The 25,008-nt window shown below is 39.2% G+C and overlaps 1 protein-coding gene across 2 annotated transcripts in view; it reads right to left on the bottom strand.

Annotated features, from left to right (window-relative positions):
* Positions 1-25,008, bottom strand: part of URI1 (URI1 prefoldin like chaperone) — a 49,266-nt gene that overhangs the window by 15,892 nt on the left and 8,366 nt on the right. For both annotated transcript variants that reach the window (XR_014027471.1, XM_081335761.1), the window contains exons 2-4: positions 10,497-10,531; positions 7,734-7,812; positions 5,550-5,685 (exon numbers count right to left, since the gene is read on the bottom strand). Coding sequence is in view for 1 of the 2 variants with exons in the window: in XM_081335761.1 (XP_081191887.1) it covers positions 5,550-5,685; positions 7,734-7,812; positions 10,497-10,531 (250 nt within the window). In the remaining variant the exon portion in view is untranslated. The remainder of the gene's footprint in view (positions 1-5,549; positions 5,686-7,733; positions 7,813-10,496; positions 10,532-25,008) is intronic.

Genomic DNA, 25,008 nt, shown 5'->3' with positions numbered 1-25,008 from the left:
TAATGTTACTTTTCTGTTAATCTTACTTTTATATTTCTTTGTTGTACGGCAAGTTTTCATACTCTTTTTATTAAGAATTATCTCAAGTTCCCGAGAGACCGAGGATTCAATTTATTACTAAATATATGTTTGCTTGGAGTATCTCATTTTTGTAGGGCTGATTTCCAGGTAAAAGCGCATTCCCAATTACAAAAAATGTCCTCCATCAGACACATTAGTGTGAAAATCATCTTATTAACAACGCTGCATTATATCATTCTTTTATGCAACTGGCATTGTGAGAGTAAACTGTTTTCAATCATGTTGTTAGAATGCATGAAATACAACTCATCACACACTTAATCAAGACACAGATGTATAGTGTAAAAAGCATGCTAATGTAGCTTTTGGCTGGAGATGCAACTGTGCCCTTGCTTTAGCAAGAGACGGAGAAAAAAAATGTAATGAGAGCATTGTTTTCCCTAATATGTTGGAGGTGGAAGTCAACATGTTGCAGATACTAAGTCATCAAAAAGTCCTGTTAATTTGACACATGGGTGTTTGTGAACACTAACAGAGGTTTTCTTTGAAATAATTTATTATTTACTTGGATTTAAGCGACTGTGGGGAGCATTTGGCCACAAAGTTAAATGTGTCTGGATTTTAACCATGCCTTTGGTAAAGGGTCCTAAGCAGAATATTTGAACTATATTAAAAGCATATCTAACAGATTATAATAAAGTTTGGAAAACAAATGTGATTTCCAAGTATGCTTACACTACAGCTTTCCAAATGTATTATCCAATATCTTTCTGTTCTGTTTGGGCTTTCTATCAAAAAATTACATATTCTTTTAGACATGTGGTTGAAAAATTATATGTTGGCCTACTAAGATAATATGACCTTCAGTCATAACTCTCTCTCTCAGTAGCCTAGAGGCCTATAACAGATAAGATGGTTAAAATAATATAAACAATCTCTGGAACAGGAATTATGTTTTTATGATCACATTTATCTATAAATATAGGACAGGGGTAGGCAACCTCAGCTCTTTTATGACTCATGGACTTCAACTCCCAGAATTCCTGAGTCAGAATTCTGGGAGTTGAAGTCCATTTCATTTCACTCCAGCAGCTGCTTTTAAATATTAAATATTTTTCTCCCTACTTTTTAAAACTGTCCTGTTTACTGTCATTCACATTGGCATTACTAAACATCAATATCTATTTGGAATTCTGATTTTAGCAAGCTTTTTATTTTGTACAAAGGCCTGTGTACGTACGACAGTTTACTTTCATATATTATAGCAGACAACAAATCCCACGTCCAGTGAAAACAGGAAATACAGCCAAGCATCTAGGAACTCATGAGGTCTAAATTCATGCACACAAATGGCCCATCAATTCATTCACAACTTAGCTAGGAGAAGAGAAGAGTTTGGCAAGATAAGCAAAAGATTCCAAGATACATTATTTATTTATTTATTTATTTATTTTATTTTATTAAATTTTTATACCGCCCTATTCCCGAAGGACTCAGGGCGGTTTACAGGGCAGCATAATATGTAGGCAACCCAAAAAGCTGAAAATAGCAAGTTCAAGTACCTGATCCAATAAGTAAAGAAAGAAAGAACTCAAGTACTCACTCAAAGTGAGGAACTGCTCAAATTCTCATTGGCCACGTTTGGGACTATCCTTTTAAAATGTTATGCACCAGACTGCTAATGTCACAAGAGGTTTCCAAACATTAGGTCACAGGGGAAAAAAACAAGAATTGGCCACATCGTGAATTATATGCCTCTACATTATGTCCCTAGTACCCAAATCATGGATCACCAACCATAACGGGTCTGGAACTGGTCAAGTTTTACAACCTAGAAATCTTTCCTAGCAATACTGTACAAATGCATGATGGGAAGCCATCGCTTATGTATCTTGTTGCAAGAATTGGATATGTCTCGTCCAGGGGTAGGCAACCTTGGCTCTTTTATGACTTGCGGATTTCAACTCCCAGAATTCCTAAGCCACCATCAGGATTTCTGGGTATTGAAGTCCACAAGTCATAAAAGAGCCGAGGTTGCCTACCCCTGGTCTAGTCTCACAAACAGAAGGACTAGAGGTGATTTGATAGGGGCTGGTATCTGAGGGGCTGCCACAGAGAGGAGAGGGTTGATCTATTCTCCAAAGCACCTGAGGGCAGGGCAAGAAGTAATGGAGGGAAGCTTATCAAGGAGAGATTCAACCTAGAACTAAGGAGAAATTGCATGACAGTGAGAACAATTCATCAGTGGAGCAGCTTGCCTTCAGAAGTTGTGGGTGCTCCATCACTAGAGGTTTCCCAAGAAGAGACTGGACAGCCATTTGTCCAGAATGGTATAGGGCATGGGTAGGCAACCTTGGCTCTTTTATCACTCGTGGACTTCAACTCCCAGAATTCCTGAGCCAGCATGGCTGGTTCAGGAATTCTGGGTGTTGAAGTCCACGAGTCATAAAAGAGCCAAGGTTGCCTACCCCTGGTATAGGGTCTCCAGCTTGGGCATGGGGCTGGACTAGAAAGCCTCCAAGATCTCTTCAACTCTATTATACTGTTACATTTTGGCAACAGCACAATGGTTAATTCTGGTAGTATCCTCCATTTTACATGGGTACCCTAAACAAAATACTCCCTCCTAGAAAACACGTGCAGTCAAGGTGGTATTAATGCCCTAAGCATATTAAGCTCCCTATCCACTTTTTCACCTCCCACTTGAGATCAACTGAAATGAGTTACTACCAGGCTGATGGATAAAGTAACGTGTCCACTGCATACATATGACTAAGTCACTCTGTTTATTAGTAATTAGATTTATTAGTTGATTTTTCAAGAGTATTCCAACAACACAATGCAATGCATAATAATCACATTCAGCTTTAACATCAGGAGAGGGGATCAACATGGTGCTCCTATATTTTAAATTACCACATCGTATATACAGAGTTGCAAACAATTCCACAGAGCTAGAACTATTAAAATAATCAAAGCCCCTTCAAAGATCCACATTCAGAAGCAAACGAGATCTTCAAAGGCAGTGGCGCGCGCGCGCGCACACACACACACACACACACACACACACACACACACACACACGAGTGCCAGTTATTCACTCCAGCCAGGCACTTGTGTTTTGGAAAACAGTGACACAGGTGACAAGAGTAGCAGCTGCTCTGTTTCTCGTGCACTAACTCCCTGTTGGAAAACTCTTTCTGCTGCTTGATCATTATCTATCGTGCAGCTTGCAAAAATGCAGGAGCCTTGCAGGAGAAAATTGCTTAGCACTCCCCAGGCTAGAAAAAACTGGAAGCCTGCTGGTCATCGCTGCTGGTCGCAGGGCTGGCGATCCCTTGTGGTCACCACAGAAGGGAGGCATCCTGTATTAGCAGGAGAGATGGAGAGAGAGAGAGAGAGAGCCATAAGCAACTCTGCCTAGACCTGGAGGCATAATAAATGTGTATAAAAGTGTGCAAGTGACAGTGCAGTAGTGTCAGCCAAGTGGCCTCTGTTGTCCCAGTCCACCCTCTGTTTCGGCACCAGGGAAGGGGGAAATGGACTCTTGCCCTTCTTGGAACCACAACAAACAAGGTGTGTCTGCAACAGACATTTTTCCTCCATGCACCTGGCTGGTGATTCGGTAATACACGGATGCCTTAGCCGGCAGTAAATAGTATTGTACCTGTAGGGAGTATCTGATCTTTGCCAACACATTTTATCCCTTCTCCACTGTTAGAGGAGAAGGGTGTTAAAGCAAAACATTATAGACAAACCCAGGGACAAATGAGGAAAAGACAGGAGACAGTTTCAGGTGGTCCTCGACTTACAACCACAATTGAGCCCCCAAATTTCCGTGGCTAAGCGAGATGGCTCTTAAGTGGATTTTGCTCCATTTTATGACCTTTCTTGCCACAGTTGTTACATTAAGTAACACAGCTGCTAAATGAATCTGGCTTCCCCCATTGACTTTGCTTGTCGGAAGGTCGTCACTGCAACCGTCACAAATATCAGCCGGTTGCCAAACATCGGAATTTTGATCTCGTGGCTACGGAGATGTTGCAACGGCCGCATGTGTGTGTATGTGTGTGTGGGGGGGGGAGGGAACCAGTCCTGAGTCACTTTTTTCAGTGCCTTTGTAACTCCAAGTGGGCACTAAATGAATGGTTGTAAGTTGAGGAACACCTGTAATGAGATTGAACGCTACAACTGTACATCATTTGTGGCTTACCTTTGCGTTCTACGATCTGCCCTGATAACCCAGTTCCTGGCGTGGAACAGGGCTGGATGTCAGGAATGCCAACGTGATGTAGCTATTAGGATTCTAAAGGGAAGACATGTTAGCGTGTTTTATATTTTCCTGGACATTTCATGACCAGGATGCTTCTCCTTGAGTCCTAAGAATGTGCAAGGTAAGAGGTAGAGAATGTAGCCCATGCAGAAGAATATCTGTAGCTCAGGTTGAACTGTAGAGTCTTGGGGGCTCTCTAAGCTTGGTTGTTCACTTGTAGATGTTTCATTACCCAACTATATAACATTATGAGTGCTTGTGAGTGTGGGGTTTGCACGTTCCACTCACTAGCATTGATGATGTTACCTAGTTGGGTAATGAAATGTCTTGTAAACAAACAACCAAGCTCAAAGAGCACCAAGGACTCCAGATATAGCCCATGTATTGCAAACCTGAACTGTGTCCTCCTCTTCTACATATATATCTAAATAAATACAAATACGTATATATAATGTATATATATATAATGGATCACTGTGGTTATAAAACTAGCTTGGCTGTTTTTCTCTCTCCCACTGAAAATGGTTTAAGATCTTCCTTTCTTCTTTGATAAATGGATTACTTGCTCACTTCTGGTAAAACCAACCCACAGCTGCTAACAACATAAATGGAAAACCTAAATCAGTAAAATCACAGCAAGTGTTAAAAATATAGGAGAATCACCATAAGCAACTACATCTCCATGGTATGTTTTCCAAGGAAAGAAAAACCCAAGGACTCTTAGAAAAATTAGAAAGAGTTTAGATAATAGGGGTAAATACCTGATGAATGCCTCTAATCATTTGTAAGATGAAGGAGTACTATTTTAAACAAAACACAGATAGAAACAGAATGTAAAAGCCTTATCTCATAATACGGCATTTTAGGCCAGCCGTCAATTTTGACTGGTGCCAATATTTGTATTAAAGACTGCCTGTTGCAATTTACGATTGAGTAATATTATAGTACCATATGTTAATGCAATCAGTATAGTCATTTTGTGAATTCATTTGCAGCACCGTCTCACTAGAACATCCCGACACACACCGGCTCAATGGCAAAGTAATGCTCAGAGTTGAAGTTTTCGTATTTTAATTTAACTGTTAGGTGTTAAGACAATAAAACACACTTTGTTTTTAGGGTACACATAAATGTTTGATGAATATAGGGGAAAACCTCAATCCCATAGAAATCCGCTGTAATCAGAGGACGCTCAGATTAAGATTGTACGTTACTCTTGATTTGACTGTCATCAAGAACTACGAGGGGCACTTACGTTTTTTCCTGTGTTCTACTAGACCGCCGGCCTGTTTTGCTGAACATTTTGCAAACCAGTTGTCCCCAAGAAGAACTGTCACCTCATTGGTGTGGACAAGTCTTCCTGGCATGAAAGCAAGAGGACCAAAAGGGACCTATCAAAGTAACAACAGAAAAGGAAGGCAGTTAAAAATAATCTACAGAGAGAAATTTCATTTATGGGCAGCTCTACCTTCATGCAGGGGACGCGGTGGCTCAGTGGGTTAGGACGCTGAGCTTGTCGATCAGATGGTCAGCAGTTTGGCGGGTCGAATCCCGAGTGCCGCATAACAGAGTGAGCGTCTGTTACGCGTCCCAGCTTCTGCCAACCTAGCAGTTCGAAAGCACGTAAAAATGCAAGTAGAAAAACAGGGACCACTACGGTGGGAAGGTAACAGCGTTCCGTGCGCCTTTGGCGTCTAGTCATGCCGGCCACATAACCACGGAGATGTCCTCGGACAAGCGCTGGCTCTTCGGCTTTGAAACGGAGATGAGCACTGGCCCCTAGAGTCGGAAACGACTAGCACGCATGTGCGGGGGAACCTTTACCTTTACCTTTTACCTTCATGCTACAAGCCTTAATTGTTTCAAAAAAGAAAAGGACTACAGGTAGCCCTTGACTTACAATCATTCATTTAGTGTCCGTTAGAAGTTACAACGGCACTGACAAAAGTAACTGATCGCCATTTTTCACACTTACCACCCATGGTCACGTGACTGATATTCAGGTGCTTGGCAACTGGCATGTATTTATGACGGTTGCAGTGTCCTGTGTTTACATGACCACCATTTGTGACCTTCAGTCAGTGGGGAAGCCACTTAACAACCATGTTGCTAACTTAACAACTGCAGTGATTCACTTGACAGCTGTGGCAAGAAAGGTCTTAAAAGGGGCAAAATGTCTGTAGCAAATGAACAAAAATTTGGGGGTGAATTGTAGTCGTACGTCAAGAACTACCTGTGCCTACTAATTAAATATGCTGTACTTTCATAACTATCTTGGAGTCGTTTGATATATTTTGCAAAAGTGTTAATTAGATGTACATCTCAGTTGCCAAGAAGACTAGCAGTGTATCATCTAACTGCACATTTCACAGATCATCTCTATCGCCAAGTCCTGACTAGTGAGCTAATTGTGTTCAGATATGCTTGATGCCACCCAAGCAATTACTTCTAAGCAACAAGCTTTCTCGCCAGAATAAAAACTTTTCCCGAATTAAGATTCTCTCAGTGTAAACTATTTTATATAATCAATAACCAAGACTTAATTTTTTTTTTCGTCTTTCGCTTCACAGGAAATTATTGTCTATTGCAAATGCGATTACAGACTTCATAAAATAAGTACCAAATATGAATATTATCAAATAGGGCAGACTTCATAGTATGTTGTCAACATTTCGGGAGGCCGAAAAAGGAAAAAAACAAACATATATCATGCCAGAATCAGATCCAAAGAATCAGGACAACAGGTAGGTTGCAGCTTTAGAAGATTTATTCAGGTCTATACACAAGAAGTGGCATGGTGGCTCAACAGTTAAGACACTGGGCTTGTCAGATGGAAAGCCGGCAGCACAGGTTCGAGACCCGAGCACCCCATGACGGGGTGAGCTCCCATCCTCAACCCAGCTCCTGCCAACCTAACAGTTTGAAAGCATGCAAATGCAAGTAGATAAATGGGTACCACTCTGGCGGGAAGGTAACAGCACTCTGTGATGTCCTGCTGGCCACATGACTGCGGAAATGTCTTTGGACAGCACTGGTTCAATGTCTTTGAAAGGGAGATGAGCGCCGTCCCCTACAGCCGGCAATGACTAGCGGAGTAAAATCCGCAGGGACTCCTTTACCTTGTTTTCTAGACAGGACTCTGGTCAACTAAAGTCCAACACTAAATTAGCAGCAGATAAGGGTCACTAGGATTCATGAGGAGGTGGACTTGGGAGTGCTTGTGGGAACGCAATGATTCTAAGCTGCTGACACATTTAACTCTCCCTCCCCAGCTCTGCCTCTTCTCCTAGACATGTATTCGTTTAAGGCGATCAAGAATTAGATAGCCTGTTTTCAAATCTGCCAGTTGGTTCTAGACTGTACTACCATGCCTGTGAAAAGATAAGCACACAAGAGAGGCATAAAAACAAACAAGAATCAGATACTAAACTGTACCTACCATGACGTCATATGAAAGTTTGTCTGGCAGCGTGCTGAGTCTGTCCTGAAGTGCTTCATAGTCACTCTCAACCTTCTTCCTACAGGGAAGTTCAGACAAATGTAATGTCAGTTCTAAATCTTAATTAATTTTATGAACACAGAAATATATTACACGCATTTCTACTTATCTGAGGCTTGAACCAGAAACTATGCTTTGCAAGTTATGGTGACAAACTGTCACAAGTAATTTGGGTTGGGGGGGGGAAGAGGAGGTGAGGAGTTCCAATGCATTTTTCCATCTTTTTGTAAATATGATGTCTGTGAGTACAGGTAATCCTTAACTTACAACCACAATTATTCCCAAAATTTCCCTTGCCAAGCAGGACAGCTGTTAAGTGAATTTTGCCCCACCTTGCCAAGGGTTCAAATTTTGATCGGGTGCCTGTGGGATGCTGTAACAGTCATAAGTCACTTTTTTCAATGTCATTGTAACTTTGAACAGCCCCTAAATCAGGGGTCTTCAAACTTGGCCCTTTGATGACTTGTGGACTTCAACTCCCAGAATTCCTCAGCCAGGCATGCTGGCTGAGGAATTCTGGGAGTTGAACTCCACAAGTCATCAAAGGGCCAAGTTTGAAGACCCCTGCACTAAATGAATGGTTGTAAGTCGAGAAGTATCTGTAATGAAAGGAATTCCATCAAGGGATATTCTCCAAGCCCGCAAACTATTTCTTAAAAGACAATTATTCTAGAGATGAACAATTTGATTTTTTATTATCAATATCCATTAGGTTCAATCATCAGAGGCCTATTTAATTCAACTCCACGTGGACTCAGATAGGATTGTGCTATTAGAAAATCCACAGCAAACCTATATCAAGGGTGTCAAGAAACACTGCAATGCAGCCTCTGGATCAGGGGTTCCAACCTTGGCGACTTTAAGGTCTATGGACTTCAACTCCCAGAATTCTCCAGCCAATTCTGGCAGTTGAAGTCCCTATGTCTTTAAGCTGCCAAGGTTGGACACCCCTGATCTTGATTCCAACCACGTTGTATGACTCTTCATAGGACATACACCTGAATGGGCTTTCTCATTCTGTCTCATCAAGCTAATTGAGCAAAACCAGAGTAAAGGAAGAAACAGTTTGCCTAGTGTTCTCACAGTGAGTCAACTCCATGTCCTTCTTCCTATGATCCAATGCAGGGGTCTTCAAACTTGGCCCTTTTATGCCTTGTGGACTTCAACTCCCAGAATTCCTCAGCCAGCCTGCCTGGCTGAGGAATTCTGGGCGTTGAAGTCCACAAGTCATAAAAGGGCCAAGTTTGAAGACAAACCCCCCCGATCTACCGCCTTGCACTGAGATAGGAAGTGGACGTGAGAGATGTGAAAATGTGTGAAATTGCTTCCAAAAATTAAGTCCCTCTTCTTTGGGGGCTCAGCTGAAGCTCTCAGAACATCAGCTGGAAAGAAAATGAGAGCAGTGCTGCTCTCTGTGGAGAAATCTGTACATCGAGATTTCATTATAAAGGTTCTGCAGCAGTACAAAAATGGTTTGTTTTTTTAAAAAAAAGCTTGATTCCAGCAGCACCAATAGACACCAATATAATATCCATTTCATCGAAAATCAATGCAGCCTCTGAATTTTAAATAGTAGAACAACATATTAGCTCTAAACTGTTTTTTTTAACAAACCACTGGTCACAACTGAATATGATGAGCATTAGATGGCCTTGAGCCTCCCTCCCTCCCTTATGGTGGCCGCTTATGTGCATTGAAACTAAGCCCCCTCCTCATCGAAACCAAACATCTGATACGTCTGAAGTATAAATTATTTGTTCAGAGGTCTTTCAGGCATGAAGAAAAAGCCTCTTAAAATAAATTTAAAATATTATATGCTTGATGGTGTATAACCAAAAGTGTAATCTCTCCACTAAATGGGGCAGTTGTTATGATTTTTGCAATAACCCTGCAGACAATAATCAAGAAAACTCCGGTTGTTCCTTCCGTAAAATCCAAGCAAACACAGCATGGATGTGGCATAATTTGGAATGTGTTAAGAGGGAGCGTTACCTCTCAATAACTCATAAACAACTGTTTGCCTTTGAATGTCCCTTTTCCAATTAGATGACCATATGAAACTTTTATTTATTGAAGCTGTTTCTATTAATTAAAAAAAAGCAACACGTTAAAGCAATAAAGAGAAGACCGAGTGATACTTTAAGGGATAAGTGTTCCTCTAAAATCTTAAGTTTATCTAAGGCTTAAAACAAGGATATACTTTCACAATCATTGGAGAAACTCAAACCACCTTTCAAGTGAAGAAAAAAAAAGTCCTTTGTAAATATCAGACCCGATAATCTAAACTTGGACTTATGAAGTTATCTTGGAAGTCTCTCAAGGCCATTTAAATACTCAATCACGGCTGTTAAAATTTCTTGGAACAATTGAAAAAATAAATGGTTGGAATTGGAGTTCACTGAGTTTTTAAAAGACTTTTTATGTAGTTATTCAAGCTGGAAGAATGTAGAATAACTGAATGTCTTTTTAAAGAGGTGCAGGTTTTAAAAGCATGATTATAGTGGTGAATTAAAGCAATAACATAGGCAGTGCAACGGGTGCAATTTAATAAGCAAAGCAGAGTTAAAATGATGCACCGGAATACAGTATTATATGAATTTGGTTAATTTTCTAAAGAATATATATGCAGGGCGCTTTTCTAAAGCACACATAAGCTATTTGCATTGATATTTTAGGCATGCAATCAAACATTTTTTCACTTACCAATGCTGGATTTTTTCTTGGCAGCTAGTGACCACCTGTCATTAAAACAGATAACTGCTCATGAAAAAGAGAAGGCTAAGCACACAGCTGCAAAGTCAATGTTTTAGAAACTAGAGCAGCAGCGTTATAGATTTAGTAGCGTCTGGCTATACATTTTTATTTGTCAGCCCAAAGGCACAGGAATGTTCATTCTTAAGCAGCATACTTTATCACGATGCCCTCATCCAGACTGATAACCACAGAATAAATTAGAGCATCCTCAACTCAAGATTTTGATACAAGGCACGCTCCATAACAAGATGGCACCATACAAGATAAGGCTAGTCTTTCGTACAATCTACACATCTGCTTTCAATTCCATGACCTTTTCAAAAACCAAACAAAACATAGTTTATGAAGGACTTGCTTGTCTGTTTTCTTTAAAAGAACCCATTAAAACGATTGCATTTTTAGACTAATGGACGTCTAAATCACAGCATCACTCTGGCAAAGTTTATAGATAGATAGACAGATAGATAGATAGATAGATAGATAGATAGATAGATAGATAGATAGATAGATAGATAGATAGATAGAGATAGAGATAGAGATGTATGTATGTATGTATGTATGTATGTATGTATGTATGTATGTATGTATATGTAAAATACACACACACACACACACACACACTCACAAAGTCTTCGGAATTCATGAAAAGGTCACCATTTGGCCACCACAAACAAAATCACAAAATGTATTACAGTTGTTTTATTCCATAATTTTCAGCTGCCTGTTCACATCTGAAATACAGTTTCTGGACAACTGAGGTCCATCCAGCCACCCAAATTAGGTAAATTTTATTAATAAACCATTATAATTTCCATCCCACCTTAAGGACATGTCCATAATATTCCTTCTTCAGTTTTTATCCCACCATTAATAACTGTGAGATGATTAAAAAAATTTAAAAAAGGATTGGTTCAAAGTCACTCAATGGCCAAGGGAGCTGAGTCTCCCAACTCGTAATCCCAAACCTTTAATCATTACTTAAAAAAAAATAAATAAAAGTAAGAATATAGCCTTTGAGGGCTGGGAATGTTAGAAGTTACAATTCCAATGAATCATGAACAGTGTTTTTCAACATCAGCAAACTTTAAAGATGTGTGGACCTCAACTCCTATCTGCCAGGTTTAAAAATACATAAATCTAGAACAGGGGTGTCAAACTGCCGGCCCGCCGGCCGGATGCGTCATGCGGATGCGTCATTGCTGGCAATGGCAAAACGGTCCTGATACGTTGTGTGACGTCACGTGATGTCGCAAGTTTGACATGTCTGATCTAGAAAATCACCAATTTGGGAAAGAACACTTGGTTTAGTTTGAACCCGCCTGATAACTAGGAAGTAGTGAAACAGAAACAGTGGGATCCAAAGAGTTAAGGGTATAGCTTGGGTAGATAATGAGATTTCTCAAATTTTATAATATTCCCTCGTCATTTTAATTCTCGTCTCTCTGAAGAGCTTTTTTAAAAACTGGGAAAACCTTCCAGAGGACTCTAAAACTACCAAGAATTGTTTGCAGAAGAAACCAGGAGGGTCCTGTTCTGAGAGCTGAATATTTAAGTGTAAATATTGGTACCTTTTAGCTAGAGCTTACATATTTTATGCATGAATTCAGTTTAAATGTACCTGCTTTATTATATCAAGAAAGCAACCAACCAACCAACCCGCTTTGATGAAAAATCTGATCACAGTGAGATTTCTATATGACTAATATATTGGAGGAGGGACGTGGCTCAGTGGGTTAGGACGCTGAGCTTGTCGATCAGAAGATTGGCAGTTTGGCGGGTCAAATCCTGAGTGCCGTGTAGCAGAGTGAGTGCCTGTTATTTGTCCCAGCTTCTGCCAACCTAGCAGTTCGAAAGCACGTAAAAATGCAAGTAGAAAAATAGGGACCACTACGGTGGGAAGGTAACAGCGTTCTGTGCGCCTCTGGCGTCTAGTCATGCCGGCCACATGACCACGGAGACGTCCTCGGACAGGCGCTGGCTCTTCGGCTTTGAAACGGAGATGAGCACTGGCCCTAGAGTCGGAAATGACTAGCACGCATGTGCGGGGGAACCTTTACCTTTTTTAATATATTGGAATCGCCAGCATGGTTGCAGATGGTTTTTCAGGTTAAAAAGAGAGAAAGCCAAGTAATGTCATTCTGTTTATCGAATTCCATAGAACCACACGTCTTAAGCCCATGAAGAGCTATAGATCAGGGCTTTTCAACCTTTTCACCCATTCTACCACTTTTAGGATATGGCAACATCCGAGTACCACCAGTCATCTAGCAAGGTGTCAAAAACATGATGACCAAAAAAAAAAGGAAAAAAGGTAGTCCTCGACTTACAACAGTTCGCTTATTGACTGTTCGAAGTTACAATGGCCCTGAAAAAAGTGCCCCCCAAGCCACAGCCGAGCAAGATACCTGCCTGCCCGCCTAGCTATCAATGTTTGCAGCTCTTCCTCCTGTCCGAGGTTTTCATTGTTGTGAGCATTTCTGTTGAGGATTGGTAGCGGGGGTGGGATGGGGGTGTTGGTTTTTATTCCCCCCGTCTGCTGGGTGGTTGCAGCAGGTTTTGGTCACTTCACATGACCCTGGGACACTGTGACCGTCATAAATAGGAATCAGTTGCCAAGCATCTGAATGTAAATCACAAGACCCTGGGGATGCTGCAACGTTCCAGCTGATCGGCCCTTCTTCGGGGCTTGGAAGCGCCAGGATCAGCGCCGAGCTCCAGCTGGAGCCTGGCGCTGATCCTGGTGCTTCCGCTGAGCCCTGACAGCCCTGCAGCTCCAGTCATCTCTCGCTCAGGCTTGTGCAGTGCTGCCACCGGTTCAGCTCATTCCCCTCCCCCGCTACCACTTTTCTAGGATGGTCGTCACCTGCCAGGTGCCAATGTACCACAGGTGGTACCCGTACCACTGGTTGAAAAGCCCTGCTATAGATAACCATTCCATCATCCTAAGTCCATTAATATAAAAACTATACCCTTAGGACAAATGCAATAAGTAGAGACACTTGCTTTATACAGTATGTATCTTTCCCTTCTAAAGAGTTACCTAAGATGGATCATAAAGCTACAACATGGTTTGCTAGTAAAAAAAAATCCTGGTTCAAAATCAGCCTTACGATGCAATACACATTCTTGATTCAGGTATGATAGCTTTGAAATCCAAAATGAATCTATGAACAAGGGCTTGTGAGGAAGGCAAGAGACCAACACATATAGTCCTCAACAGTTCATTTAATGACCGTTTGAAGATACAACGGCACTGGCTTTGCAGCATCCCCATGGTCCCATGATCAAAATTCAGATGCTCAGCAACTGCTTCATATTTATGACGGTCACAGCGTCACGGGACCCCCCCCCCTTGGTGACCCTGTGACAGGGAAAGTCAATGGGGGAAGCCAGATTCACGTGACAACCACGTTACTAGCTTAACAACTGCAGGGATTCACCTAACAAGTGTGGCCAGAAAGGTCGTAAAATGGGGCAACTCTCTCTCTTAACAAATGTCTCAGTTAGCAACGGAAATTTTGGCCTCAATGGTGGCCGTAAGTCGAGGATGACCTGTGCCAACAAAACCATGCCATTGGTATTATGGGGCCAGCAGCATTCATCCATGAGACCACAATAAATATCCATTGCTGAACATGCTAGAACAGTGCTGTTCCTATAACTATTAAGAAACGCGTTCCGTATCATGAAATTGTTTTGTGGGGGGGAAAAAAACCCCAAGATCTCCAATCCCTCATTTCTGCGTAGGGGGAACAAGAGCGCAACAGAAAACCTTCCGAATCCCAACGCGGGGCTTTCCGAGCATAGAGTGCTAAAGGCAACGCAACCTGTGAAGTGCAGCATGTTCATTAACCTCTACATGATAATCCTTTCGTAGCTGCATATTAACTAGTTACATATTCATAATCATTTACATTATTTAGAAGACCTCCTATGAAAATTTCCAGGCGATATCCATTAGCTGCAATGTTAAAGGTTATCCAAGATTGTCTGCTTAATGTTTCCAGGAAGCTTTTTTAAATTAGTAAATATGTAAATTGGGAGCATATGCTTTCCCCCCCCCACTTTTTTTAAAAAATAAAAAAAAAATTGGGGAGATATGAGCCATCGATAGAAGAGCAGAGGAACATATGTTGTTTTCCCTGACCTTTAACCCCTGAGATAAAAATCAGCAACACCGATCCGCTTTAATTTCATTCTTCCTCTTTTGATATCTCCCATAAAGGGATACGGAAGGGCAGACTCAGAAGAAAACATATGTGAAATCCCCTCGTTAGAATAAAAGAAGTTGCCAGAGTCAGATCAATGATCTACCTGGCTGAATAGGATTTCCTTGGACTGGCAAAAACTCAAGAGGTCTTGGATGGGAATTTCTCCAACTTGAAAATACTGAACTTCAGACCCCCTGCCTCAGAGGGAACGAGGGTCCAGCACTGAGTCACTGGCTTCAAAGAATAACAATAATTTAAGATTACGTGTGTCTAGAAGCATTTTTGATAAGGTAATGGTTGGCAGCAACTACCCTGAGACTAAGCAGATATTGGAAGTTATGAAACAAAGATGACTGATAAATAAGACCAACAAGAAATGGGAGAGAGGAAACAGACTTCTTTCTCAGCTGAGAGTTTGGGAGCTTGTTTTGCTATAGAAAAAGCAGGACATCGGGATTTTGTTCAGTTTTAGTACTTTGTTTACTGGGCCGCAAAATCAAAGCATGTGATTGACAGAAGACCAATGAATGAATCTTTAATCTCAAAGTACAACTACGTATACACTGAGATTAGCTGAGCCTCCCTTTGTGCTCCCACCCCTCAACACACAGTGACAACAAACCCTCCATCTTACTACACCATGTGAGCCGACTACACCACACACCAGCTTCCCAAGTCAATTCTGCATAAAATTCACAAGTACAACATACAGGGTTTCCCTGAAAATAAGGCCCACCCGGAAAATAAGCCCTAGCATGAATTTTCAGGACGCTCGTAATATAAGCCCCACCCCCCAAAATAAGCCTGGTTAAGATCATCTATCTGCCGGACAGACGCATTTAGTACCGAATTTACCTGGAAATAAGACCTAACTGCAAAATAAGCCCTAAAGCGTCTTTCGGAGAAAAAATTAACATAAGACCCGGTCTTATTTTCAGGGAAACATGGTATATTGAGACAGGTCTTAGAAGTGGTCCTATCTGAGTGGTCTCAGACTGGTCCATCTGAAGCGATGCCGCTTAGTTACACATGAGCTTGCTATTGCTATATATCAGAAGAAACTGTCCACAATCCATGAGCCAGTTTTTTCTGAAATATAGTACAGGCAGTCCTCGACTTATAACAATAGAATAGAATAGAATAGAATAGAATAGAATAGAATAGAATAGAATAGAATAGAATAGAATAGAATAGAATAGAATAGAATAGAATAGAATAGAATAAATGGGAACAGAATAGAAAAGAATAGGATAGATAAATGGGAATAGAATAGAATAGAATAGAATAGAATAGAATAGAATAGAATAGAATAGAATAGAATAGAATAGAATAGAATAGAATAGAATAGAATAGAATAGAATAGAATAGAATAGAATAGAATAGAATAGAATAGAATAGAATAGAATAGAATAGAATAGAATAGAATAGAATAGAATAGAATAGAATCTGGAAGGGACCTTGGCAGTCTTCTAGTCCAGCCCCCTGCTCAAACCGGAGAACCTATACCATTTCAGACAAGTGACTGTCCAGTCTCTTCTTAAAAATCTCCAGTGATGGAGCACTCACAATTTCTGGAGGCAAGCTGTTCCACTGGTTTGTTGTCTTCACTGTTAGGAAGTTTCTCCTTAATTCCAGGTTGCTTCTCTCTTTGGTCAGTTTCCAACCATTGTTTCTCGTCCTTCCCTCTGGTGTTTTGGTGAATAACATGACCCACTCTTCTTTGTGGCAGCCCCTCAAATACTGAAATACTGCTACCATGTCTCCCCAATTTCTTCTTTTCTTTAGACTAGCCAAACCCAAGTCCTGCAACCGTTCTTTGTATGTTTTAGTCTCCGTGCCTTTCATCATTTTAGCTGCTCTTCTCTGAACTTTTTCCAAAGTCTCAACATCTTTTTTTGTAGTATGGTGACCAGAATTGGTTGCAGTATTCCAGGTGTGGTCTTACTAGGGTTTTATAAAGCGGTACTAATGCTAGTGATCGTTCTACGTTACAAAGGCACTGAAAAAAAGTGACATGACCATTTTTCACACCATCATTGCAGCGTCATGATCAAACCTCTGACACTTGGCAACTGACTCATACTTATGATGGTTGCAGTGTCCTGGGGTCACATGATCCCCTTTCACGGCCTTCTCACAAGCAAAGTGAATGAGGAAGCCAAACTGACTTAACAACTGTGGTAAGAAAGGTCGTAAAATGGGGTAAAATTCACGTAACAAATGTCTCGCTTAGCAACAGAAATTCTTGGGCTCAACTGTGGTCGCTAAGTCGTGGAGTACTTGCAATAGCAAGCTCATTTTGTTAATATGGCATAGGTTAACAAAATAAGCACCATCCCTTCAGATGGAAGAAGAATCACCAGAATTGAAGTAAAATCTCCAGGGATTTGAGAAGGAAAATAGGAAAAAAAAGATGGGGTTGGGAAGAGAATGAAAGATCTGAATATCTGTAAGAAAAAGGGCTGAGATTTACAGTTTGATTTTACAGCACTCCAAGGAATTTTAGCACATAATTTACAGACACGAAGACTAAGATCATTGACTAGGGAAGAAGGCAGCAAGAAGCAAGTAACTGTTCATGTGAAAAGAAAATGGTTTCTAGATATTTTATCTGGCACTCATTAAAATAGTATGTGCGTACCTTATTAAGTTATATATATATTTAATCCAAACTGGGCAATGGTCATTCCAGCTGTCACAATAGGAATATCTGTCCTGGTGTTTTTAAAGAGATTGGACAACCATTTGTCTGAAATGATATAGGGATTCCTGCCTGAGCAGGGGGTTGGACTAGAAGACCTCCAAGGTCCCTCCCAACTTTATTATTCTGTCCCAAATGAACATAACAGAAATTTACTAGCTCCTTCTCCAGATAGCCAGACTGAGGAAGGTTCAATGCATTGGGCAAATTGGCTTCAGAGAAATATGACGTTGTACTCATCTAATGGTTAATGCAAACCATGGTCTTTCAGACATTACTATAAAATAGCTTTATGTACAAGACGGCATCCTGATTTAGGTGTTTAACTATGCTTATGGAAAGAAATTATGACTTCATTATTTTGTCTGTAACATAATAGTGTGTGTGACATTTTTCCTCTTCATAAAGGATACATACAACTTCCAAATACCAATGGTTGATTTAAATAGTGTAATATTTGAAAAATCTAGGAAATGTCAACGTTACTTTTTCAAGCATGTAATTTTAACAACTCAGTGCATGCACACTGACATGCATTAAATGTCCAAATCACATTTTTAAAAATTAAGAATCACTTTTCTTTTGGGGGCCACAAAATCCGTAAAAAGATGTTTTTGTTTCTTTATCTCATTTATATAACCACCCATCTTATAAGAAACAACTTCATATTTTGTTTTCAGAACAATTTCATGTCTTTAAAGGAGGTGCACCGAGTGATTTAAAAGCTTGTACTTTTAAACCTATATTAATATTTCTTACGAACCACAAGGGGGCATAATCCTGAATATCCCCACCAATAAACAAACAACTGCACGGGCATTGTGTAAAAAACATGATTTATCTAAAATAAATATTGGGCTTGAAACATTCAAATTCTCAATATTTAAAAAAGGAGGAACCTATTCCAATTATACTCTGAGGCACAAATGAAACAACGTTATATGTGATCACAAGTACTATGTCTTTAACAAACCATGATTAAAATGATGAATTAAAATGATGCATGAATACAACCACTGTCCAATGTAACTTATGGATCAGATAAGTTACACGAAAGAGGATGATGAAGTTTTAACTCAAATAAGTCAACTACTTTTATTTGTTCATCATGTCTCCCCATCAAGACACTTATAAGTATTCCAATGGGTATCTAAAAGAAAACAGCTTCCTAGAATATTTCTAATAGTTCCTTTCCTGAAATGGAACACATTTTCCTTAGGAAAAAAATCAATGTTATTATTAAAAAATAAAATATTAAACCACGTAAATGTCATCAATTTATTGCTGTGTTTTCTTATTAGTTCAATTTGCTTTTTATTGTTGTCTGGTCTAATTTTTTTTAGCAACTGGAAAAGCATCAACCTCCCCAAACTCTCAGGGATTAACTGTCCTAATATGTATCTTTATTCCCTTAGAGCAGGGGTAGGCAACCTCGGCTCTTTTATGACTCATGGACGTCAACTCCCAGAATTCCTGAGTCAGCTGACTCAGGAATTCTGGGAGTTGAAGTCCATGAGTCATAAAAGAGCCGAGGTTGCCTACCCTGCCTTAGAGTATAAAAGGGGACCTGCATATACACACACACACACACACACACACATATACATGAATATATATTCATTCAGATCTGGCATGTGTGTTGCCTCATATCACACATGCTCCCAAAACAAAACACGCAAAATATCAAAATAATATTCTTCTGAACAAATGTTTATTGCAATGTGCTAATTTATACGTAGAGGACAATACATATTTTACTCTGCACTTTGCAAGCTTAAGAAAAACGCTGTAGTGAATCCAGAGGAAGATAACAATATTATGTATGCTTCTTTGAAGCAAAACTTACCAGACTTTCCTCTTTTAAGATTGGAAACCTTCAGCAGATTCAACTTTTACATAGCACTTTTCAATGTATGTATTGCAATTGTTTACAGTTTTATGTTGATACTATTAAACTAACAAACTGCCTTCTTACCCACCCCACCTCAATGTGGATTACAATTGCCAGGTAAAACAAGCATCAGCTGAAAAGAGTTTAGAATCTCAAAGTGTGTTTCCTAAGAAAAGGTGTGGCTGAATTCGATAGCTAAAGTCTGATAATAAAGGAATATAAACTTAAAGCTTCCACTTTCGTTTTGGAAAACATTCTGCTTTTTCCATTATCCAAGGATGGAAAACTGCTGTTCATTTCATGAGCTGTTGTGAACATAGTTAAAATACTGGGTTCTCACCAAAACACATTATCAAAATAATATGCTTTAGCGTGGTGGACTTGTAGAAATATAAAAGCTTTTTGGATTAAAATTTGGTGGAACATTCAAAAGATTTTTAAGAAAAAGATAAAATTCTCTCTTTTTATTGGGTATTGTTGTAGATTGTAATACTAAAGAAACCAATCTGATGTTGAATTTGATAACAGCAGCACGGTTACTGGTGGGACAATACTGGAAGAAGGATAATTTGCCTACTATAGAAGAATGGGTACTTAAAGTATCGAATCTTGCAGAAATGTCTAAGATTTCTGCTTATTTGAAGGTTCATTCACAAGAAAGATATATTTCAGTTTGGAGGAGATGGATAGATTATATTCAGAATAAATATGGGACTAAAAAGTTCCACTTAGCTTATGAGTAGATTTTAGAGGGATACTGTTATTAATTTTAGTATTAGTATTGATTATATTTTTGTTTAAGTTATTATTATTATTATGTTTTTAATAATTTGAATGTATCTATGTTAAAGGGGAGTTAAAGCAGGTGTGACCGGTCCAAGGGTTGGCTTTGGGCCTGGTCCAACATCAGTAGAACCCCCTGCAAATCAAGAAAAAGTCAACAACAAAGCAGATGTTCTTGTTGTAAGCTTAGAGATCAAAAAGGGGAGTTAAAGCACATTATGAATTTGGTTAATTTTATAATGGATAATTTTAGTTAGAATATGATTATTATATCTATAACCCTGTATTCAGCTCTGGGAAGTGGGGGGAGGGGGGTGGTTTGGGGTGGGTGGGTTTTGGGGATATGTATTGTAAAAAGGTTTTTGTAAAACTCTTTAATAAAAAAAAATATGCTTTAGCCTCCAGTCCCGCTGGAGGCTAAAACATATGAAGAACATTTGCAGAACTGGGTGAAAAGTGAAAAGAAGGACTAAGAGAGACATGATAGCAGTATCTAATATTTGAGGGGCTGCCACAAAGAAGAGGGAGTCAAGCTATTCTCCCAAGGACCAAAAGGCAAGGCAAAAAAACAATGGATGGAAACTAATCAACGAGAGAAGCAACCTAGAACTAAGGAGAAATTTCCTGACAGTGAGAACAATTAATCAGTGGAACGACTTGCCTCCAGAAGTTGGTCTTTAAGACTGGAAGTTTTTAAGAAGAGACTGGACAGCCATTTGCCTGAAATGGTGTAGGGTTTCCTGCCTGACCTGCTCCAGGGTCCCTTCCAACTCTGTTCACACTAAGTAAAAGTCAAACAAACCAGATTTGGCAATGCATAAGGCCAGTGGCGTAACTATTTCATCTCTGGTACAGTAAAGGTAAAGGTTCCCCCGCACATGCGTGCTAGTCGTTTCCGACTCTAGGGGCCGGTGCTCATCTCCGTTTCCAAGCCGAAGAGCCAGCGTTTGTCCGAGGACGTCTCCGTGGTCACGTGGGTGGCATGACTAGACGCCAAAGGCGCACGGAACGCTGTTACCTTCCCACCGTAGTGGTCCCTATTTTTCTACTTGCATTTTTACGTGCTTTCGAACTGCTAGGTTGGCAGGAGCTGGGACAAGTAACAGGCGCTCACTCTGTTACGCGGCACTCGGGATTTGACCCACCAAACTGCCGACCTTCTGATTGACAAGCTCAGCGTCCTAACCCACTGAGCCACCGCGTCCCTCTCTCTGGTACAGTACAGAGGATTAAGTGATCAAAAGATCTACATTCTACTTTGAAACTACCCGTATTTTTTCTTTTCGTATGAAATGTGGTGGGCATTGGCTAGTTTACTACATTTACTTGCATCCTCTAGTTTAAACTAATCAAAGTTTATCAATTTCAGATATAACAAAAGATTCCAGCCAGTTAAACTTTAGAGACTTCTGATATTCGGTTTGTAGCCATGCCAAGAGAAAGCAAATTCACCAGCCCAAGCCAGCTCATGCATATAACCAAATAATGCTTTAGCATTATATCTAAAGTGGGTCTAACTCTAGTTAATTAACTAGTTAATGAAATAGTGCGATATGGAATTAAGCAGTTAAATCGAGCAATTAATGTATAGCAGATCTACATATTTACATATAAGAAGAAACTGGCACACTCAAAACATATTGGAGAGGTTTCAGACTCCACCCTTCATGTGCAGCTCATAATCCCAAGGCTTGCCATAACTTAATTTCATAATGCTAAGATATGCTTGGCATAGCTTAATAGTTCTTATTTCAGTAAATAAGAAGTGAATATAAAATTCCCAAGAGGGATAAATTTATTCAGGATAATTCTACCATTATGTGCAAATCCTTTAAAAAGAATTAAGTGCTCAGTTCTAAAAATGTTATTTTATACACACACACACACACTCCACAAAAAGAATAATTTTACTCAACTGGCCTTTTATCTAGTCTCTCTATGCATCGCTGAGAAATTCAGTCTGTATAAGCTACCTTTAGCTTAGCAAATTTGGGGATTCACAGATCAGTACTTCTGACCTTAGAAATACATTATTTCTTATGCAAGCAAATGAACTTAATGATCCAAGCACTCAAGCACCTCAATCAAGTTTCTTTCTGGAGCTTATTACAGACCTTTAAAGAACATATTATTATTATTATTATTATTATTATTATTATTATTATTATTATTATTATTATTATTATTATTATTATTATTATTATTATTATTATTATTATTATTATTATTATTATTATTATTATTATTATTATTATTATTATTTTATATATATATAAATAAGATTTGCCCCCTGTTTGGGGCCTAGCAAGGTATTCTAAATACTTAACAAACACTTAACACATATCTCCCTTGCTTCTCAGCTAACAAAGCAAGAAAGAGCCTGTGGCCTAAGGGTTAGAACAATTGCCTAATGCGCAATCAGCCCAGGTTTGAATCTCAGAAGGGTGTGGCTGACTGATGAGAACAAATAAATTTGAAATAGCTATATAAGTTTCCCTTTAATTTTGTTAGCAATCCAAAAAATTTACACAAATATGAGCTGTCACTGTGTGACTACAGCCTGTTGATGGCCTTGGGTTAGGCTGAAACAAGAAATAAGATTTGCCCCGTGTTTGGGGTCTAGCAAGGTATTCTAAATACTTAACAAACACTTAACATATTATGTATGTATGTATGTATGTATGTATGTATGTATGTATATGCGATAATGTGAAATCACAGTTGCCTGTTCTTTAGCTGATGTTGGATTTCATAAACATCAAGATCCTCCCAAGAACTTAGGATGTTGTAACGTCTTGGGGTAATATATGTGTAGAGCCAAAAAGTGTGGCTTTTTGTAATTGTCAGATAGAAATTTTGTTAATTTGCCATCCAGAAATTTTTTGCTATAGCACCCAGTGTGCCGATAACCACTGGGACCACCACATGTAATTTCTGCCATAATCTTTCAACTTTGATTTTCAGACCTTGATATTTTGTGATCTAGTCCAAAGCTTTGTCTTCTATTTTACTATCCCCGGTATTGTTGATGGTGATTTTGTCAATTGTGATGGTGATTTTTGTCAAGGCCAATGGTATTTAAATGGTACTCCAGATGTTTTGGGATTTCAACCAAGATGCCTATTATTATTGGAACTATCTTTGCTTTCTTTTGCCACAATCATTCTACTTCAATTTGCAGGTCTTCATATTTTGTGTTTTTATTATTAGTATGCTGCCCAATTCCCAGAGATTCAAATAAATGGCACTACAGCCTCTTTTATACTCTTTGGGGGAGAGATGCCTCTGGGTCAAGGATGAAAATTACTTTGCCTAACTACAGCTCTGCCTAATTATTTCACTACAAACAAACCCAACAGCTTTCCAGTAAACAAGCAGAATTTCTTTAAAAAAATGAAACTTAACTGCTCCATAGTATTCTCCAGTAGGATCTCTAAACTGGCCAGAAACAAACAATGATAGATCTGCCCATGTAATCGTTCCATAGAAGAAACTGACTGCATATGCAAAAATGTTTTATTTTCCCTAATAAGGTAAAGAAATGTCATATATGAGGAATTTTCAGTATGATTTTCCAGTCCATGCCATTGATAGGAATAGAAGATAATATTTGTAGCTCAGGGTTGAATTGTGGGTCCTTGGTGCTCTCCAAACATGATTTTTTTTCTTGCAGACATTTCGTTACCCAACTAGGGAACATCATCAGTGCTAGAAGAGAGTGGGGATTGCTTTTATAGGACTGAAGGTGTTACCTAGTTGGGTAATGAAACCCTGGCAAGAAAACAACCAAGCTCAGAGATCATCAAGGACTCCATGCCATTGACTTCAAGAATCAGCTGTTACCCACCAAAATTTTAATGAGACAAATTTCTGCTCCACCTGCTCATCAGTCTTTAAAGAAGATAAAAGTCTGGACAAGATGAAATCTATAAATTATCTCCCAAAACACTAATTTTGGGAGGAGTTAATTCTAGTAATAAAGGCATGCCCAATTTCTGTCAGGCACCAACATGACTAGCCATGCTCACTAGAAGTCAAACAGTCCAATATTTTCAGCAGGTCTAAAGATCCTAAACCAATTTCTTCTGAAAGGGCCAATGCATATATGTGTTCTTCTGATTATTTCAGCAACTGCCAAGTTTGGTTTGCATAAATGAATTGAGCATCCCATTACCACTTCTTTAAAATTATATCAGTGCAAACTCTTTTTTTCAGCAACGTCTGTTCGTACATTTACCAACATGTCATCAAATACCGTATTAGCAAGCATGGTGAAGAAACTCAAGATCGCTTCCAATTACGATGGCTGGAAGACAAAATGAAATGGGCAAGGCTCCCTCTGAGTTATAGTTCAGATTTAATTTTACTCTGCTCCCCTTCCCAATATGTGTGTGCATCAACACAACACACACATATATGCATACATATACATGCATATATATATATATATATATATATATATATATATATATATATATATATATATATATACACACACACACACACACACAAACTCTCTCTCTCTCTCTCACACACACACACACACTCGTTTTGGAAAAAAACAAAGTCCATTTGCTACATATTAAGATACTTATTTACACAACAGATTGTAATGACCTAAAAATAGTCCAGATGGTGCAGCAGTAAACATATGGGGAACCTTTCAAGAAGTGATTCCAACGTGATTTGATTTAAAAGAAATAAAACACAAAAACCAGTTTAGTGATTTTGAGTTTGGGCAGAGCTCCAAAATAAAAAGCATTCGTGCTGTAGCAGATTTATAAAATCAAAACAATTATGTGAAACAGCACTCCTCGCTATGTAAGGTAATTTGACTTATTTTTTTAAGTTATTGAAAATAACATTGAAAATTCA

The sequence above is a fragment of the Vipera berus genome, assembly GCF_964194415.1.
Source record: "Vipera berus genome assembly, chromosome: 10".
NCBI lineage: Eukaryota > Metazoa > Chordata > Lepidosauria > Squamata > Viperidae > Vipera > Vipera berus.
The sequence above is the reverse complement of the archived record's forward strand: the minus strand, read 5'-3'. Positions and strand labels throughout refer to the sequence as shown.